The sequence below is a fragment of the Podarcis vaucheri genome (genome assembly GCF_965113315.1).
Source record: "Podarcis vaucheri genome assembly, chromosome: 14".
NCBI lineage: Eukaryota > Metazoa > Chordata > Lepidosauria > Squamata > Lacertidae > Podarcis > Podarcis vaucheri.
Genome location: NC_138752.1, coordinates 15,082,013 through 15,102,810, shown reverse-complemented (window position 1 = coordinate 15,102,810; position 20,798 = coordinate 15,082,013). Strand labels below are relative to the sequence as shown.

At 44.7% G+C, this 20,798-nt stretch overlaps 2 protein-coding genes across 5 annotated transcripts in view; both read right to left on the bottom strand.

Moving 5' to 3' along the window:
• Positions 1 to 8,694: 8,694 nt before the first annotated feature.
• LOC309518518 (normal mucosa of esophagus-specific gene 1 protein-like) overlaps positions 8,695 to 20,798 on the bottom strand; it is a 104,595-nt gene continuing 92,491 nt past the window's right edge. Inside the window, exons 1-5 of one of the 2 annotated variants that reach the window (XM_082198923.1) lie at positions 11,112 to 11,189; positions 10,914 to 10,978; positions 10,540 to 10,625; positions 10,294 to 10,351; positions 8,695 to 8,830 (exon numbers count right to left, since the gene is read on the bottom strand). In XM_082198923.1, the coding sequence (XP_082055049.1) occupies positions 8,759 to 8,830; positions 10,294 to 10,351; positions 10,540 to 10,625; positions 10,914 to 10,958 (261 nt within the window). In that variant the 5' untranslated portion in view covers positions 10,959 to 10,978; positions 11,112 to 11,189 and the 3' untranslated portion in view covers positions 8,695 to 8,758. Of the gene's footprint in view, positions 8,831 to 10,293; positions 10,352 to 10,539; positions 10,626 to 10,913; positions 10,979 to 11,111; positions 11,190 to 20,798 lie in introns of those variants that run through there. The other variant, XM_082198924.1, reaches the window with a different exon arrangement.
• The window catches only part of LOC309518517 (normal mucosa of esophagus-specific gene 1 protein-like), a 139,044-nt gene continuing 136,641 nt past the window's right edge, over positions 18,396 to 20,798 (bottom strand). For all 3 annotated transcript variants that reach the window (XM_082198922.1, XM_082198921.1, XM_082198920.1), the window contains exons 3-5: positions 19,732 to 19,817; positions 19,215 to 19,275; positions 18,396 to 18,603 (exon numbers count right to left, since the gene is read on the bottom strand). In XM_082198922.1, the coding sequence (XP_082055048.1) occupies positions 18,532 to 18,603; positions 19,215 to 19,275; positions 19,732 to 19,817 (219 nt within the window). In that variant the 3' untranslated portion in view covers positions 18,396 to 18,531. The remainder of the gene's footprint in view (positions 18,604 to 19,214; positions 19,276 to 19,731; positions 19,818 to 20,798) is intronic.

Genomic DNA, 20,798 nt, shown 5'->3' with positions numbered 1-20,798 from the left:
ATTTTCTGACACTACACTGTACAGAAGTGTGCTAGGCAAGCTAAACTTCATTGCCAGATGTTCAAGACCTGACATTGCTGTTAGCTGTAATTTGCTAAGCAGACAAGTTAACAATCCTACTGTTAAGGATTGGAAAGCTCTGAAACGCATAGCACGCTATTTGAAAGGCACTATGCATTACAGACTGAGATTTAACAATCAGAAGTCTAATGGTCTTGAGATTTTTGCAGATGCAAGTTTTGGAAGTGACACTACAGACAGGAAAAGTACGTCTGGAGTTTGCTACATGTACAATCAGGGTCTATTTGATTGGTCATGCAAGAAGCAAACAACAATTAGCTTAAGTACTTGTGAAGCTGAACTGAATGCACTGTCTTATTCACTTAAGGATTGTGAATGGTTGTTACAATTGTGCAAAGACATGAAAATTCCTGTCAAATGTCCAATCCAGGTTTACCAGGACAACAAAGCATGTTTGGCTTTGCTGAATTCGGAAGGTTGTAAGCAAAGCACGAAGCACTTGCAGTTGAAGGTGCAACATGCTAGGGAACATATTCAGAAGGGACTCGTAACGGTGTCCTATATGCCAGGTAATGAAATTCCTGCTGATGTATTGTCCAAGATTGTATCAAGGGATCAACACTGTACCTATGTACAGAAGTTGGGTTTGTACTGATATTGTACGAACACGCTGCCCAGTGATGTTCACAGAAAGGGGGAGGATGTTGGTTTCTGCTTCCTTCACTGTGCAGCAAAGTGCTTGTCACGAGACAATGTTTACATTCCACAGTCAGAGCACTGTTGGGTTTTCCCACGGGAATGGGAAGCTGGATGTGACGTACACTGTTTTCCTGTTTTTCACTTTTGTTCTCTCGGTGTTCGTTATTCCGAGGAGAAGGAGGGTTGCTTCTCTGCTCCCGCAGAGGCAAGATGCATGTTTGTAATTTCTCAACAATGAACTGAAAATAAAGCAACTTTAAGCATGTGGCACGTACTGTTCGTCATTCCGTTGTGCAAAGGACTCTGCAATATCAACAATCGTGTACCGTGCAGAACTACAGTGGTGCCCCGCAAGACGAATGCCTCGCAAGACGGAAAACTCGCTAGACGAAAGAGTTTTCTGTTTTGGAGGTGCTTTGCTAGACGAATTTCCTATGGGCTTGCTTCGCAAGATGACAATGTCTTGCGAGTTCCTGCGGGTTTTTTTCCCTTTCCCCCCTTTTTCTAAGCCGCTAAGCCGCTTATCAGCTGATCCGATCAGCAGATAAGCCGTTAAAAGCCACTAAAAGCCGCTAATAGCGCTAATCTGTCAATGGGCTTGCTTCGCAAGACGAAAAAACCGCTAGACGAAGAGAATCACAGAACGGATTCTTTTCGTCTTGCGAGGCACCACTGTATATGCCCTATTCTGATGGAATATGCTCCATCAATCCAGCTGCAAGCTGATTGTTACGACCTAATTCCCATGAAGGTGTTATCTTGTGCTGAGCAGCCACCAGGGGACTTTGGGCTAACTGTCCCACACAAACTGTTTGACTTGCAAACTGACTTTCCAGAAATCCGAATATGAGCTTGGCCTTGTAAACAAACTCATTCAGGATGGTGTGCTATCTACAGCTGTGCAGGGCCTCAATTCTGTTGAGTCATGCTTGCTTGCTTTTCTAAAAAATAAAACGAACCCTAATGTTAATGCTGCAGCTGTAGACGATAAACAGATAACATGTCACCAGCAATGTCCCCCTGCCCCTTTAAATAAAACATTGCAGTAGGGCAGGGAAGTACCTAAATAGAAGCCCAGAGGGGAAGGGAGCAGCGCTGTCCGTTTGCAATTTTTAGTACAGAAAGTATTGATCTGATTTGTAGAGATCTTTCCTCTTCGACTTAGTTCAAGAGTGTTCTGGAAGGCTTCTTTCTATGTGTAAGAAACAGGCAGAAGGTTTCTGAAGTTTGGGTTCTTTCCTTCTGAGAAGCTGAGTACAGCTGGTTTAAATTGGTTTTGTTATCCTCAGTCCTTTTTTTCTGGGGGCGATGCAGGGATACGCTTACCCCTAAACATTTTGTGAATCTAAGTTTGGCCTCATTAAGGGGCAGTATTTCAATATGAGTAGGAAAATGAGAGTACTCCTAAACACTTTTTAAAGAAAAAAAAGCACTGGTTATCATTTCTGTCGAGGTCATGCGGACTATAATAGTCAGGCCAGGAGGAGGCAGGGTTTCACTCTCTTTCTCTTTCTATCTCTTTGTTCTGGTGTGGTGTCCTGTTCTGTATGCTGTTAAGGTTTCTTATTATAGGTTTTCGCTAAGTTTAAGTTAAGTCTACTGCAACTGGATTTCTTATGGACTATGTCAGTCCTGAATGTATTGGATTTGTGACCATTATGCTCATCCTTCAGTAGCGGGTGAAGCTCTGTTGGATGAAGTACAATTGCCTCTGGTCTATTTTTTAATAATAATAATAATAATAATAATAATAATAATAATTTATACCCCGCCCATCTGGCTGGGTTTCCCCAGCCACTCTGGGCAGCTCCCAACAGAATATTAAAAACACAATACAATATCAAACATTAAAAACTTGCCTTCAGATGTCTTCTAAGAGTCAGATAGTTGTTTATTTCCTTGTCATCTGATGGGAGGGCGTTCCACAGAACGGGTGCCACTACTGAGAAGGCCCTCTGTCTGGTTCCCTGTAACTTGGCTTCTCGCAATGAGGGAACCGCCAGAAGGCCCTTGGAGCTGGACCTTGGTGTCTGGGCTGGATGATGGGGGTGGAGACGCTCCTTCAGGTATACTGGACCGAGGCCATTGAGGGCTTTAAAGCACCAACACTTTGAATTGTGCTCAGAAACGTACTGGGAGCCAATGTAGGTCTTTCAGCACTGGTGTTATATGGTCTCGGCGGGAACTGTGCAACATGTTCAAGTTACTTCCTCCACACACATGACAATAACCTCAGCCAACCAGTCCACGGTTACCTGCCTTCTTACTGCTTGCCAGTCCGGGGGGGGGGTGGGTAGTACTGTCTATCAGCTCCTTCCTCCTCAGTATCTGTTGCTCAGCTTGCTGCCCTTCCAGACCCAATGGGAACCAGTCAACACTGCAAGCCAGAGTTCTCTCCGCTTCCGAATCAGAACTATTATTTAGTGCCTGCTTTGGCGTCACAGAGCCTAGGACTTGCTGATCAGAAGGTCAGCGGTTCGATTCCCCGCGACGGGGTGAGCTCCCGTTGCTCGGTCCCTGCTCCTGCCAACCTAGCAGTTCGAAAGCATATCAAAAGTGCAAGTAGATAAATAGGTACCGCTCCGGTGGGAAGGTAAACGGCGTTTCCATGCGCTGCTCTGGTTCGCCAGAAGCGGCTTAGTCATGCTGGCCACATGACCCGGAAACTGTACGCCTGCTCCCTCGGCCAGTAAAGCAAGATGAGTGCCGCAACCCCAGTTGGCCACGACTGGACCTAATGGTCAGGAATCCCTTTACTTTGCTTGTGCTTCAGACATAAACCTACAGCATGACACAATGATCTATCTTTTAGTGACTTAGGGCTTATGTAATTGTTCTGTCACACTTCCCCAATCTACATGGAAGTCGCTTTCTTTTACAAGGCTGTTTTTTGGGGTTTTTTTGCAAACTGATTTTTTGTTTTTGGTTTTGCAAAGCTGGATCTGCTTTGCCATTTTGTGGTAAATTAAGGTTACTAGATTTTTTTCAATGAATCCGGGGACAGTTATTGTTTGCTATGCACAAGTGAATACTGAGAAAGCTGTAAATCCTGGGACTGTCCCCGGGAAATGGGGACATCTGGTAACCTTATGCTAAATGCCCATTTAAGATGAAATAAAAAGTGGGAGGGTCGCACAACATGGAAAGTGGGTGGTGCTTGGTCACATTATTCTAAAAATCATGTACATGTATGTGCAGATTCACAGCTCTACAGACAGTTAAGGCATTACCATGCATTAACTGCCTGCAGACAGCCATCTCACCATTAACTTTCATAGACACTTATTTCCACTTATGGTGGAAATGTCAACCAGCAGCAGAATTTTAGAAGATGCCGTTCCTAGAAATTACCACATTTTTCCGTGTATAAGACTCACCCATGTATAAGACGACCCCTATTTTTTTGAACCCAGAATTAAGAAAACAATATTTTAAACATCAAACAGGGTGGTGGGTGGGGGTGGGAGCCAAAGTTTTTTGACTAATTATTTTAGCCAAAAAACATGGGAATAAATAAGGTAATTTAATAACAGAACAAGAAATTATACCAATCATTTCATTAGCATTAGTGGGTACATGGGGTGAGCCAAATGAGTAAGATTTTGATTTTAAAAGAAGGCTGTGTTTCATGTTACCTGCCAGGATTGTTTTCACAAGAAAACAGAAATATCCACAGGGTTGAAAAAAAAATTATGGTATACAATTGTTTTAACTAAAATATTTTAGGTATACAGTGGTACCCCACAAGACGAATGCCTCGCAAGACGGAAAACCCGCAAGACGAAAGGGTTTTCCGTTTGCGAGTTGCTTCGCAAGACGAATTTCCCTATGGGCTTGCTTCGCAAGAAGAAAGCCCATAGGGAAATCTCCGGGGACCTCTTTTAAATGCTGGCGGTGGGGAGCAAAGCCTCCCCTCCCCTCCGGCCTTCAGAAGAGGTCCAGGAAGGCCGGCGGGGGCTGAAAGGCTTTGCTCCCCACCGCCAGCATTTTAAAAGCAGTCCGGGATAGCAGGGAAGCGCTTCCCGCTATCCTGGACGGCTTTTGAAGGCAGGCGGGGGGGGGGGAGCAAAGACTTTTGCCCCCCGCCGGCCTTCAGAAGAGGTCCAGGACCTCTTCTGAAGGCCGGCGGGGGGCAAAAGTCTTTGCTCCCCCCTGCCTGCCTTCCCGGGAGAGCGGAGAAACGTGCTGTGTTTCTCCGCTGTCCCGGACGGCTTTTGAAGGCAGGCGGGGGGGGGAGCAAAGACTTTCGCCCCCCGCCCGCCTTCAGAAGAGGTCCAGGACCTCTTCTGAAGGCTGGCGGGGGGCGAAAGTCTTTGTCCCCCCTGCCTGCCTTCCCAGAGGCTTTTAAATCTCCCCGGACAGCGGAGAAGTCCTCCGCTGTCCCGGGGCGATTTTAAAATGCCGCCCGCCAGCATTTTAAGATCGCCCCGGACAGCGGAGAAGTCCTCCGCTGTCCCAGGGTTTTTTAAAATGCTGGGGGTGGGAAGAAAAGCCCTTGTCCCCCCCCAGCCTTCAGAAGAGGTTCGGGGGACACACTGTCCCCGGACCTGGTCTGAAGGCGGTTTCCATAGGAACGCATTGATTGATTTTCAATGCATTCCTATGGGAAACCGTGCTTCGCAAGACGAAAAACTCGCAAGAAGAAAAAACTTGCGGAACGAATTAATTTCGTCTTGCGAGGCACCACTGTATCATGGTTTGCTGCTCTTGGGGCTTACTGTATGCAACACAATGCTGTATTGTATCTCCTTTGTTTATAATGTCATTCTGTGCTATATGCCCGTGTGAGGTGCAGTAAAAAGTGGGAAGGTCACACAACACGGTGAGCGGTCACATTATTTTAAAATTCACGTACAGCTCCCCACCTGTGCCAACAGTTAATGCACATTAATGGAAAGGGCAAACTCTCTGCTGACTTTCATAGGTGGAGGAATAATGAAGATTGCAAGAAATGCCTGGGAGAGGAGAAATTTTACCCTGCTTGCAAGAACTCTCTTAGCCCAAGGGACTTCGTTCATGTGCATGTGTGAAATTTGCCTCCCATTGTTTTTCCTAGGGATACAGTCTTCCCCTTCCCCTGCAGGTTAATGCAGGGATCGCTTTCTTCCAATGAAAGTTCATCGAAGAAGTTAGAAGAGACTGGATCCAGAGAAATGGCTGTCCCAGAACTCCTGTGGTAAAGAGGTCCTTGCTCAGGGGTCAGCAAACAGTATGTTTCCGAGCACAATTCAAAGTGTTGGTGTTGACTTTTAAAGCCCTAAACGGCCTTGGCCCAGTATACCTGAAGGAGCGTCTCCACCTTAGTTTGCCTACCCATGTCCTTGCAGGAGGAGAGATTTTTCTCCAGCAATTTCTGGAGTCCCACCACAAAAGCATTCCCAGCATTGCTGCTCTGATCAAATGGTAGCATTCCCTCTGTTTGCTTTGAAGCAAAACCAACTTGTTAGGAGATAAGGAGCATAGATCTCCCGCACATAACCTGTCTGCTTTCTACTGAGTTGAATAGGATCCAAAATGCAGCAGTCTGATTGGTCCTAGAACAATAGGATTCAGAATGCAGCAGTCTGATTGGTCCTAGAACAATAGGACCCAGAATGTAGCAGTTTGATTGGTCCACAGGAGCCACCCAATCCAGCTCCAGGAGGAAATGAATCCTCAACCTGATTGGCCTACAGGAGAATCCCAGAATTAGCCAATCACGTGGGGCCCGTTGTGTAAATAATGTATATAAGGCAGACATTCTGGGGGAACTTCCATTCCTCCTCACCACTCTGAGCTGAATAAAGAGCATGAAATACACTCTCGACTCTGAATATATTTCACTGTTGTTTGGCTCCCACACGTGTGACTATCTCATTAACATGCTATGAATTGGATTTAAAACAAGTGAACAGAAACAAAACAGAGAAGAATGAGAAATATATCGGGGAGGTAAAGGTAAAGGTACCCCTGCCCGTACGGGCCAGTCTTGCCAGACTCTAGGGTTGTGCGCTCATCTCACTCTATAGGCCGGGAGCTAGCGCTGTCCGCAGACACTTCCGGGTCACGTGGCCAGCGTGACAAAGCTGCATCTGGAGAGCCAGCGCAGCACACGGAACGCTGTTTACCTTCCCGCTGGTAAGCGGTCCCTATTTATCTATTTGCACTTAAGGGTGCTTTCGAACTGCTAGGTTGGCAAGCGCTGGGACCAAACGACGGGAGCGCACCCCGCTGCAGGGATTCGAACCGCCAACCATGCGATCGGCAAGTCCTAGGCACTGAGGTTTTACCCGCAGCGCCACCCACGTCATACCGGGGAGAGTACCACCCAAAAAGAATAAAATAAAATAAAAATCAGGTGTCCATAATTACACCATTCAAAATGCTGGGTATTATTGGTGCAATCAAAATATTATTATTTATTAAAATTGTACACTGGCCTTCATCCAAAGTTCACAGGGCGCTTCATAACATAAAAATAAAAAATGAGAACACAAAATGCATAATAAAACAAAAACGAAACAACCTCACTCCTACATTTAAAAAGCCATAGACTGTTAAACTGCCCAATGCCTGGTTGAAGAGAAAGGTTTTCGCCTGGCGCCTAATGTAAGGGTGGTGCCAAGCAAGCGTCCCGGGAGAGAGCATTTCACAAATGGGGAGCCACCACAGAAAAGGCCTGTTATCGTGTTGCCAGTTTCCAAACCTCTCATGAAGGGGTTCCTCTTGAAGGGCTTCAGATGATGATTGCAGGGAATTTTTTTTCCTGGGGGGGGGCACAGGGGTACGCATACCCCTAAACATTTTGAGAATCTTTGTATTTTACTGTATTTATTTTTCCTGATTTGAACTATAAAATGGTGATTTTCTAGAGTCAAAATGAGAGTACCCCTAAACATTTTTTTAAAGAAAAAAAGCACTGATTGCAGGGTCCTGGTTGGTTCAAATGCAGAGAGGCAGTCTTTGAGTACAGCAGTTCCAGATAGGAAGTCAAAATATGAAGAAAACATTTATGTTGGAACTATAGTGGTGCCCCGCAAGACGAATGCCTCGCTAGACGGAAAACTCACTAGATGAAAGAGTTTTCCGTTTTGGAGGTGCTTCGCAAAAGAATCTCCTATGAGCTTGCTTTGCAAGACGACAATGTCTTGCGAGTCCCCCCCTTTTTCTAAGCCGCTAAGCCGCTTACCAGCTGATCCGATCAGCAGATAAGCCGCTAAAAGCTGCTAAAAGCGCTAATCTGTCAATGGGCTTGCTTCGCAAGACGAAGAAACCGCTAGACGAAGAGAATCACAGAACGGATTCTTTTCGTCTTGCGAGGCACCACTGTAGTGTTTTTTTTTCCTTAAAAAATGTTTAGGGGTACTCTCATTTTGACCCAAGAAAACCACAATTTTATAGTTCAAATCAGGGAAAATAAATACAGTAAATGGGCAAAAGTACGAGTCACAAAATGTTTAGGTGTATGCGTCCCCCTGCGTCCCCCCCCAGGGGAAAAAAACATTCCGTGGTTGGAACACATTTCTGGGTAAGTGTGCTTAGCTTCCTAGCTCTAGGCTGTGTTTGCATGACCAATGGAAACAGTATAAGAGCTACCAGACCAAATCCTGAACTTTAGCATATTATGGTATGTTTGCTCGAGGTGAAAGCTGTGTATACCCCCTACAAACCAAAAAGGAAATTCCGTTTACTGTACTAACTTCAAATTTCGATTCCAGGTTTATTGAAAATATATATTACAGCATTATTTCGGAGAAAAATAAGACAACTCTTTTCAAAGAAGTTCACAAGGGGACAGCATATAGATCGCCGGACACAGTGCTTCAAAGCAAACGGGGCTGTCGCAAGTGTGAGCCAACCTCTATTTTTGGACTGTGTGGATGTATGCACGATAACTTACTAAGGCCAACAGTAAAAGTCCTTAATCCAGAGTCCAAAAAATTGGAGGGAGACCCTAAAAATGTAGCAGAAGCATTTCCGCACACTGGTTTCGATAATCTAGTTTGTGCAGAAATGATTCCACTAGATTCATAGAGTGTCGTTTGGAGGGGGTGACACCTCATCGTTTCGTCATTTCTCGAACTGTCTCCAGTTCTTCTATGGGCTTCCATTCCTGGTTGATTGTTAGATGCTACCAGGCATTTTAAGACAAAAACAGGGGAAAAGAGCAAAGTGTTAAAACAAACCCAACCCAAACTCAAAGCATATCATGTAGTAATTTCTCCCCAAATACCAGTTATGTTGTACATTCATGATTCTCATTACATGGGCAGCTAACCGTAGAAGCAAGCCATCGTCCTTCTTATCGTATTATTCAGATGAGCAGTTGAGCATTTTGCATAGTACTCCTTTAAAAATCTGGATTTTAATTTATTTTACCTGTTTCTATTTTATCTTGTTGCTAAGTGACTTTGAGACTATTTTTATTAAGGGACAAATAAATGCACTTAATCATCATCATATAAACTATATATTTACTAGATGCAAAGCTTTTTTTCCAGCCATTGCCATTATAAGAGAGCAAGGCAGGTGTTCATGGTGAGTTCCGGCACTTATTTTTTCTAGAAAAATAGCACTGGAATGTAAATCTTTGTCATAATTATGAGCATGATTTATCCCACTTTTAAACTGCCCTTCATCAAGAGCGGTCACATTGCAGTTCACAAACATTAAACGTGGCATTGGGTCCAGATCTTTATTATTTAGCCAAAAGCCATCAATTGTACAAAATAAAAGAATAAATTGCTCAGAGCATGATACAAACAAAAGTGTCTTTTTTGGCTGAAGGGTGATTTCCACCTAGCTCATACTCACAAGTAAATTCACTGACATAAATGAATCTGTTCTGAGCAGCATTAATGTTAGAGAGCATTCTTACAGTGCAATTCTATCCTTGTCTATGCAGAAATATGTCTTCTTGCATTTTAATGAGGTTTGTTCTCATGTAAGAGGGATTAGGATTGCAGCCGCAGTAAAATAAAAAAATGGGAAAGAGCAAAGAAAGAAAAATAATGGGAAAGAGCAAATGTGGTGCTTATTTTTTCATGGATTGTGTCCCCTATTTTAAAGGAGGAAGGAGCAGGAAGCCTGGTCATTTTCTTAATGGAGAAGTGACTCAAAATTTTTGGAAGCTGATAGAATACTAAATTATATTACAAAAATAATAATAATGCTATGTTGCCAGAGCAGTTTAAATTTATGAGAAAATTTTAATAAAAGCAACAAAAAAAACCCAATTCCAATCAATTTTAATGTTCTTCTTTTGTTTTCAGCAGGTGCAAGATTCCTTTGCTCAAACAAGGCTTATGGAAAAATTATTATGAGGCTAGTAATTTACAAATTAGTTTACGTTTTCCATAACCAAAATTTCCACTTGAAATAAGTTGCAGAATTTTGAAACGCAGGTGCAAATAGTGCCTAAGTTAATACTTTAACTCAATGCTCCTCTATATACTACAATTCTGTTGACACATTAGCAATTCTTAAAAAAAATCAACCACACACCCGGCTAATAGTTCTGTACAAAACCCCACCATTTACTTAGGGACTAAATGCCCTATAATAATTCATTTCTTGGTCAAGTATTTTCATTACCTTCTGGGGTTTGGTAGGATCCACATATTGCCACGGTTCTGGGTCAGACTTGCTTAAACTAAAAATGAAATGTCATGATCAGAAATGGCATCCTGTAATTAATTGCATTTTTAAAGGTTTCTTTAAATAAAAAAATTAGTGCATTTCCACGAAACAGGATCTTATAGCCCCGTTTAAAACACATCTACTTGGAAATAAAACTCCCGAATTCAAAGTTCAGCTAAGCTGAAGGAAGGATGAGCTTACATCAAATCGGGTTTTCTCAACGCGTTCCAGCCAGCGAAGGTGGCTCCGAATCCAGCAAAACTCACAAACCCGATCAGAGGAATAAGCTGGAAGACAGAAGAAAGACAGGGGTGTCCCCCCCCCAATTTTTTTAGCAAGGTCTGGGCGATGCATAAGCAAATCCTTAAAAGTTAAGCTCCGTCTGTGCTCTCCAAAGATGCGCTTGGAAAGGATGGCGAGGGAGGAGGGGCAGATGCTTAGCCAAAAGCCTCTTTTCCCAGCGCCTCCTCGCAAGGAGAAGGACTTCTCCGTCCATCCCAAGGATGCTCCCGCTTCTCCTTGGCCAGACTCCCTCCGTCTGGCACCACCATCCCTGCATCTGCTCTCAAACTTACTTCCTTCTTCTTCATCAGCAGCTGGAAGAATCCCTTGTTCGCCATGGTGAGAAGCAGGCGCACACCTGGGAGAAAAAAAGCAAGGTCCATCATCATCAGCCAGCATCCTGGGTACCACTCAGGGGGAGAGGCGCCCGCATCCCTTGGCGCTCCCCCTTCCCCATTTAATACGTCCGTTCAGGTGCAACACATACGCACCCGCGATGATAACCTGGCTGCCTTGATCCGCACTGAAGTTCAGCAGGACGTAGCTTCCCCTTTATATAGCCCGCTAACGCCCAAAGGGCTGGATGTGGCCCAAGTCACGTAGTCCGGACGAGACACCCAGCGCAGGAACCGCACCGGGATCCTGCCAATGGGTTGCGCGTTGCGCAGGGGTGGGGCGCCCCCTGCTGGATTCGCGCAGCTGCGCCACTGGAGGAGGGAGTCTGATTCCCACCCCGGTAATCGGAGGGAGATGAAGTGCCCCTTGTTGCAGGAAGGGATGGGTCACTTAGATTACCTGCCCCTCCATTAAAATAATAGGCACGTTGGTTTTGGGTTTGGTTATATTATGATTTTACATTTGTGAACCGGCCTGAGATCTAGGGATGTAAAATAACCATAATGTACATTACTTCAACAAAGGTCCGTATAGTTAAAGCTATGGTTTTCCCAGTAGTGATGTATGGAAGTGAGAGCTGGACCATAAAGAAGGCTGATTGCTGAAGAATGGATGCTTTTGAATTATGGTGCTGGAGGAGATTCTTGAGAGTCCCATGGACTGCAAGAAGATCATACCTCTCCATTCTGAAGGAAATCAGCCCTGAGTGCTCACTGGAAGGACAGATCGTGAATCTGAGGCTCCAAATCTTTGGCCACCTCACGAGAAGAGAAGACTCCCTGGAAAAGACCCTGGAAAAGATCCTGATGTTGGGAAAGATTGAGGGCACAAGGAGAAGGGGTCAACGGAGGATAAGATGGTTGGACAGTGTTCTCGAAGCTACCAGCATGAGTTTGACCAAACTGCGGGAGGCAGTGGAAGACAGGAGTGCCTGGCGTGCTCTGGTCAGTGGCGTAGCGTGGGGGGTGCCAGGGGTGCCGGCCGCACCGGGCGCAACATCTGGGGGGGGGGCGCTCGCTGCCTCCGGAGTCGCCGAAGAGCCTCGGGCGCAGGCTGTAGCGGAGCCGCATGTCTCGCAGCGCCCGGCTGAAGGCGCCCGGCAGGCAGCGGCTCTCAGCGCTCGCCGCGGAGGACGCCCCAGGCAGCCCCTCCTCACAGCCCCGCCTCCGCCGGTGCTGCTGCAGCTGCTGAGCCGTTGCATTTTCCTCGCCTCTCTGCCCCCTCCTCCTCCGGGCAAGCGGCGTCGTTTGGGCAGCAGCGCCAGCGGCAACTCGCAGGTTAGGGGGTAGGGGGGGGCGCAAATTACGTGCCTTGCCCCGGGTTAGGGGGCGCAAATTACTTGCCTTGCCCTGGGTGCTGACAACTCACGCTACGCCGCTGGCTCTGGTCCATGGGGTCACAAAGAGTCGGACACGACTAAATGACTAAACAACATGTGGGGTTCCTCTTGCTGCTTCTGCCCCTAAGTCTTGCAACACTGGCACTCCCTACACATTATAAGGGATGCGGGTGGCGCTGTGGTCTTGGGCTTGCTGATCAGAAGGTTGGTGGTTCGAATCCTCACAACTGGGTGAGCTCCCGTTGCTCTGTCCCAGCTCCTGCCAACCTAGCAGTTCGAAAGCACGTCAAAGTGCAAGTAGATAAATAGGCAGGAAGGTAAATGGTGTTTCTGTGCGCTCTGGTTTCCGTCAGTGTCCTGTTGCACCAGAAGTGGTTTAGTCCTACTGGCCACATGACCCGAAAAGCTGTCTGTGTACAAACAATGGCTCCCTTGGCCTGAAAGCGAGATGAGCGCCGCAACCCCAGAGTCACAAGCACAATTCCCAGGTTTCTTTGGAGGAAGCCCTGCGCTTTGAAATGCACGATGTGTATGATGCCCAAGTCTGAAAAGCAATTATCCTCCCCCTGGCAAGGTTTATAAGCCAGTTTTTAAAAACTGACTAATAGTCTGGAAAGAGCTATGTCGAAACTTACTGGAAGAAATGGCTAAACTTGTTGGAAGGATAATAAATCAAGATAACAAACTTTTAATAAAAGAATGGAAATGGTTTATTGCAGTGTTTCCCAACCTTTTTTGGGCAAAGGCACACTTGTTCCATGAAAAAAATCTCGAGGCACACCACCATGCCAGATGGGGAAAGGTCACTTTTTACTTATGTAAAAAAAAATAAAAAAATAGTAACAGCATAGAAGGTAATGGTTAGGCTAGCATCCCTCTTCCAAATATGCTAGGTTTTTATTTGCAGGGACTGTTCTACATGGGAAAGCATTCAGCACTGTCATTCTCCCATCTGCCATCTGAATTGGTACTATTCTGGGTCAACTTACTCTGCTGCATGTGTAGATGAAAATGGCACCAAGTGTGGGGGAGGGGGCAGAACAGGTTTCAGATACAGGATATTAAGCATACACGTACTTCAGATTGAACTGGTTGCTTGCTTTGCAAGTTTTCATTTCCCAAATGACTGCCTTGGCAAGCGCAATACCTACCAGGCTCAACGCCGGTCTCGCGCTGCCGCTTCCCGCACTCTCAAGGACCCGGGAGGAGGAAGGCGTGAAGGGAATCCCGAAGGCGCGAAAACCTCGCGCATGCGCAGGCCTTCCGCCTGCGACAGCCCAGTAGGCCGGCCGAAGCGAGCGGCGATGGGATGTGGGAGGGAGCTCGCTCGCCGCCCCGCGTGTGCCTATGTGGGGCACGTTACAGCCCCGTGATGTCAGCGCCACGCAGGCAGCCAGGCAGGCAGACGGCGAGAGCCCCGCGCTGGGCGGCCTCTACTCGCCACCGCCGCCCCGCCTCTCGCCGCCCGACTCGCCCGCCTCCCTCCCACGGCACACCAGGCAACGTCTCGCTGCACACTAGTGTGCCGCGGAACACCAGTTGGGAAACACTGGTTTATTGAATATTTACAGATCAATTGTAAACAGATAAGAACATTAGCAGGATTATTAATAACCTGCCATTTCATAAGAGTATATAGTAAATAAAGTAGATTAAAAACTGAGCAAATTAAGTTAATTTGGATATGCAGAATATATTAAAAATAAATTTAAGGAACTGCAGAAAGAGGGGGAAGGTCGTCAAGTTTTGAAATGTTAAAGTAATTGTAAAATTAGTGAAAGCTATAAACCTGAAAAGCATAAATTTAAAAAAGTCTGGAAAGAGCTTTGCCTAGTTGGAGAAATTGCCTGGAGATCATTAGATTGCCTGGAGATATTTTATTTTAACATCTTTATTGAAAGTTCAAAAACATAATTATATGTGCACTACACATTGTGAGACGTAAATAAAAGAGAGAAAAAGAAAAAGAAAAAGAAAAAGAGAAACATAACCCGTGTAGAAGGTAAAATATAAACTTTATTATTTAGTACCTGTTTTGATTGTGCTTCAGACATTCATCATAAAGCATGACACAATTGCATGATGAATTTATTTATGTATGTATGTATGTATGTATGTATGTATGTATGTATGGTCTCTTAGTGCAGGCATGCCCAACAGGTAGATTGTGATCTACCAGTAGATCACTGGACATTTGTGGTAGATCACTGGTAGATTACTGGCTCCCCCAAAGAAGCTCAACAACTTTGACCTGAAACCCCCAAAATGGGGTAGATCACTGCCAGTTTTTAACCCTGTGAGTAGATCGCAGTCTCTTGGGAGTTGGCCACCCCTGTCTTAGTGACAGTCATTCTGTCCTGGGGCTTAGGTAATGGCTCTGCCAGATTTCCCCAATCTACACTGAGGTCCTTTTCTGTTGCAAGGCTGTACTCTACTGTACTGGCATTTTCTACAAACACAATAGCTGCTCTTGGGGCATACTGGTGGTGCTGTGGTCTAAACCACTGAGCCTTTCGGGCTTGCTGATCGGAATGTCGGTGGTTCAAATCCCCACAACAGAGTGAGCTCCCGTTGCTCTGTCCGAGCTCCTGCCAACCTAGCAGTTCAAAAGCACACCAGTGCAAGTAGATAAATAGGTACAGCTGCGGTGGGAAGCTAAACAGCATTTTCGTGTGTTCCGGTTTCCGACATGGTGTTCCATTGCACCAGAAGCGGTTTAGTCATGCTGGCCACATGACCCGGAAAGCTGTCTGTGGACAAACGCCAGCTCCCTCAGCCTGAAAGCGAGATGAGCACCACAACCCCAGGCGCCTTCGACTGAACTTAACCATACAGGGGTCCTTTACCTTTTACCTACAGAATACAGTGCTGTGGTTTATAATGCCATTCTGTGCTAAATGCCCCTGCAAGGTGCGGTAAAAGGTGTGGGGGAGGTCATACAATATGGAAAGTGGGTGGTGCGTGAGAGGTTACATTATTTTCTAAGGTCATGTATGTCATGGGTAGGCAAACTAAGGCCCAGGGGCCGGATGCGGCCCAATCGCCTTCTAAATCCAGCCTTCGGAAGTTCTGGGAATAAGTGTGTTTTTACATGAGTAAAAATAAAAAAAATTCCTTCCAGTAGCACCTTAAAGACCAACTAAGTTAGTTCTTGGTATGAGCTTTCGTGTGCATGCACACTTCTTCAGATACATCTGAAGAAGTGTGCATGCACACGAAAGCTCATACCAAGAACTAACTTAGTTGGTCTTTAAGGTGCTACTGGAAGGAATTTTTTTATTTTGACTATGGCAGACCAACACGGCTACCTATCTGTAACTTTACATGAGTAGAATGTGTGCTTTTATTTAAAATGCATCTCTGGGTTATTTGTGGGGCATAGGAATTCGTTCATTTCCCCCCTCCAAAATATAGTCCGGCCCCCCACAAGGTCTGAGGGATAGTGGACCGGCCCCCTGCTGAAAAAGTTTGCTGACCCCTGTATAATTTGAATGTGAAGCTCCACACCTGTACACAGCTAATGTACATTAATGGAGAGAGCACATTTTCACATGTGGGGAGAAATGGCCAGGTGGGGGAAATCTCACCTTTACAGAAAGGATGAGAAAAGACCCCATCCCCAGACTCTTGTGGTCAAGCGGTTGTTGCTGGAGGAGATTCCTCCCTTCTCCGATCAAATGTTGATGCCCTGTATATTTTCTCTGAAGTAAATATCAACTTGTCAGGAGAATAGATCTCCCACACATAACAAGTCGTTCGGCTCTCAAGCCTGTGACTATCCCACTAACATGCTCTGAACTGCACAAAAAATACATGAGAATAAAAAAAAGGGTGCAGAAAAATGAGCAATGCATTGGGGAAATTACCACCTAGAAAGAGGGCAGCAAAAAAATAAAAATAAAAACCGGGTGCCAAGAATTCCCCGATTCAAAATGTACACATGCTGAATTTGTAAAATATTTTCTGTATGTTTGGATTACTGGTATGTTTTTTCTCAGTACTGACTTGATGTTGCTGTTGAATATGAGCTCTGAGCCACAAGGACATTTTTGTTTCTAATATCAATTCAGCTATGTGCTCAATAGGCTTAGGATCCAATGAAACCAAATACCAGTAGCGGTGGCAAGACAGTTTGGGTCAAAGCAGTGATCAAGATTGGGCAGTGTGGCTGTAGTTAGAATGTTGGACTAGGATCTGCTAGAGCAGGGTGTGAATCCCCATGCAGAGCTCATCCAGACTTCAGCTTTTCCCATCAATTTGCCCAGGGGAAACCCATTCTTTACCGCTGAATTGGAGCAAATGCCAACTGCATTTTCCACAGACTGATGTTCGCTCCGATTCAGCACTAAAGAGCAGGTTTTCCTGTGGAATGTGGTGGGGCAAACAGAAAACTATGGGAGAAGCAGGAAATCGCTTGGATTTATTATTTATTATTATTTGAATTTATATACCTGGAGGTCTCAGGGCAGTTCACAGAATAAAATCAAAATATAAAACAACCCAATACCCCCAACCCCCCCCCCATTTAAAAAGGGCATATCAAAATCAACCAAATGCCTGGTTAAAAAGGAACCCTTTTGCCTGGCAGTTCTAAATGTGCTTCTGATGAATTTTGATTATTGTCTGAAACTAGCTTTTTTTTATTACTTTGTATGATGCTTTAAGGGACATGGGTGGCGCTGTGGGTTAAACCACAGAGCCTAGGACTTGCCGATCAGAAGGTCGACGGTTCGAATCCCCGCAACAGGGTGAGCTCCCATTGCTCGGTCCCTGCTCCTGCCAACCTAGCAGTTCGAAAGCACGTCAAAGTGCAAGTAGATAAATAGGTACCGCTCTGGCGGGAAGGTAAACAGCGTTTCCGTGCGCTGCTCTGGTTTCGCCAGAAGCGGCTTAGTCATGCTGGCCACATGACCCGGAAGCTGTACGCCGGCTCCCTTGGCCAATAAAGCGAGATGAGCGCCGCAACCCCAGAGTCAGTCACGACTGGACCTAATGGTCAGGGGCCCCTTTAACTTTACTTATGATGCTTTAAACACTGGGAGCTGCCTTGAATCCCAATTTGGGGAGAAGAAGGGATATAAAATTATAGAGAGCTGGAAGGGACTTCAGGGGTCATATAGCCCAATCTCTTGCGATGAAGAAATCTCAACATACGGTTCCCCATCCAATCTGAAACCAGAACAGACCCTGCTTAGCTTTGCTAAATAAATGAACTCCACTTAGCTTACAAGAAAGGGAGCAGGGAGTGAACTACTGTAATCCTTTTCTGCTTATGCATCACATTTCTTTGGGTTGTTTTAGTAGCTTCTGCAGGGAGGACTGGGCCAGTTTTTCTTATTAATCAGAAGCAGGTGCTTAAGGACTCCTGAAAGGCTGATTTTCCAGCTGGTTATGTGGTTTGCTTTCAAGGCATGGAACAAGTGGAACTGGGCATGAGCCATCAGCCAGACATCATCTTGGGTTGGTTGTGGTGTCTCAGTGTTGTTGTGCGGATAAAATGTGGAGAGGGAGAATTCTGTGCACCACACTAAGCAACTAAGAGGAAAAGCAGACTATGAAAGCAATGCCTTTCCTCCGCTCTTGCAGTCCTGACAAAAATTGTCCCCATCTCTCGTGGCTGTTATTAAAATCCTCAAGGAAACGTTCCGTGGGTTGAAATAGAAAGCTCCTTCCAGGGACTAGAAGCAGTTTTGGGGTAAATCATTTTTTGTGCATTTTGTGATTGTGCATTTTCTTATCTCACGTGGGAAAAAACTGGGAGAATGAAATTTGTTCTTTTTAAGTATTTTCCAAAAAGGAAAGTGTATCAACACAAAGGCAGGTAGAAAGAAACCCAGATATGTCTCCAAAGAAAAGATTAAAGAGACTCAATCAGCTGAAGTTAGAGAACTAATTTAAGAGCCCCTGCTCCACAGTATAATAATAATAATAATAATAATAATAATAATAATAATAATAATAATAATAATAGATTGCAACCATGGTAGGATTGATCTTTGCCCCTGTTAACCAAAAAAGAAATTCTGTTTGCTGACCTAACTTTAAACTGAAACTCCAAGTTTATTGAAAAGGTAAATTACAGTATTCTTTCAGAGAAAAATAAGCCAACTCTTTTTAAAGTTCACAAATGGATAGAATACAGTTCACTGAGCTCCATGCTTCAAAGCAATGACATCTCATCCCTTTGTTATTTTTCTTACTTTCTCCAGCTCTTCGATGGGCTTCCATTGCTGGTTTAATGTTATATGCTACCAGGCATTTCAAGACAAAGAGACAAAAGAGCAACACATTAAAAAATGCAAACATCCTCCCCAATTATACAGTAGCAATTTCCCCCAAAATATTGGGTAATGTGTACATTCATGATTTTCATTACACAGGAAGCTATATATGGAGTAAGCCATTGCTCTTCATACTGTATTGTTGAATGAGTAATTTAGGAATTTTGTAATGTATAGTTTTTTTAAAAAAATAAAAATAAATTTGGCTTTTAATAAAGTACATTTTTCCTGTTTGCATTTTACCTTCTTATTACATCGCTTGGAGACGTTTTTATATAGATATAATGACCAACAAATGCAGTAATTAAAACATTATAAACTAGATCTTATTGGCCATGAGATAGCCAAAGTCAAGCCCTTCTTCACTTTATGACACGAAAACCATCCTTCGTCAAGAGAGATTGCACTGCAGTTTACATTGTGTCCAAATCTCTATTATTTAGGAAAAGTTCGCCAGTTGTACAGCCACTCTATTAACACATCAGCCTATATGAAAAATCACTAATATTTCTGAATGAAAACCCACAATATTCTTAGGAACTATAACAATTCGTTTCTTGGTCAAGTATTTTCATTACCTTCTGGGGCTTGGTGAAATCCACATCTTGCCATGGTTCTTGGTTGCCAGACTTATTAAAACTAAAAATGAAATGTATTGAAGATCAGATATGCTGAAATGACATCTTGTATTTAACTGTATTATTACAGCCCCCCCCCCAATCATTTTTACAAAACTGGTCCTTATAACCCAGTTAAAAATACATCTACTTGGAAATAAGAAGAAGAAGAAGAAGAGTTTGGATTTGATATCCCGCCTTTCACTCCCTTTTAAGGAGTCTCAAAGCGGCTAACATTCTCCTTTCCCTTCCTCCCCCACAACAAACACTCTGTGAGGTGAGTGGGGCTGAGAGACTTCAGAGAAGCATGACTGGCCCAAGGTCACCCAGCAGCTGCATGTGGAGGAGCGGAGACGCAAACCCAGTTCACCAGATTACGAGTCTACTGCTCTTAACCACTACACCACACTGGCTCCCAACCCCACATTAAAAAAATCCTGTAGCTGATTTAAGATGAAAGAAGGGCTGTGTTGCTTACACTACATCAGGTTTTCTCAGAGAGTGCCAGCTGGAATAGATTGCGAAGCATCCAGCAAGTCCCGCAAATCCAATCAGAGGAATCAGCTGGAAGACAGAAGGAAGACAGGGATTTCTCTTAGCAACATCGAGGTGAAGTATGGGTGTTACTTAAATAAAGCACCATCCCTCCTCCACAGAGCCTGGGACTTGCCAATCAGAAGATTGGCGGTTCGAATCCCCGCAACGGGGTGAGCTCCCGTTGCTCGGTCCCTGCTCCTGCCAACCTAGCAGTTTGAAAGCACGTCAAAGTGCAAGTAGATAAATAGGTACCACTTTGGTGGGAAGGTAAACGGCATTTCTGTGCGCTGCTCTGGTTCGCCAGAAGCGGCTTAGTCATGCTGGCCACATGACCCGGAAGCTGTACACCAGCTCCCTCGGCCAATCAAGCGAGATGAGCGCCGCAACCCCAGAGTTGGACACGACTGGACCTAATGGTCAGGGGTCCCTTTACCTTTTACCTCCTTTAAAGACGAGTTTGAAAGGATGACAAGTGAGGAGGAGATGACTCTCAGAAAATCTCTCTCCCCAGTGCTTGCATTCTCCTTGCTTGGCTCAATGAAGAACCTTATACAGTGGTACCTTGGTTCTCAAACTTAATCCATTCTGGAAGTCTGTTCCAAAACCAAGGCGCGCTTTCCCATAGAAAGTAATGCAAAATGGGTTAATCCGGCCCAGACTTTTAAAAAACAACCCCTAAAACAGCAATTTAACATGTATTTTACTATCTAATGAGACCATTGATCCATAAAATGAAAGGAATAATCAATGTACTGTACTATAAAATAAATAAGACAGTATTGTAGATGATAAAAATTAAAATTATTATTTTCTCTTACCTGCACTGATGATAGTCATTCTTTGGATGGGGGGCTTTTATCCATTTCCACAGTCACACAAAAATCAATTAATCAATCAATAGCTGAACTGGGTTCCACACAGTCACAAAAACAAATGAACCAAAAAAGCCTCAAAAACACAAAATAAATAGCAAAAACAAAAGCGCAAAACTTAATCTGTTCTGGAAGT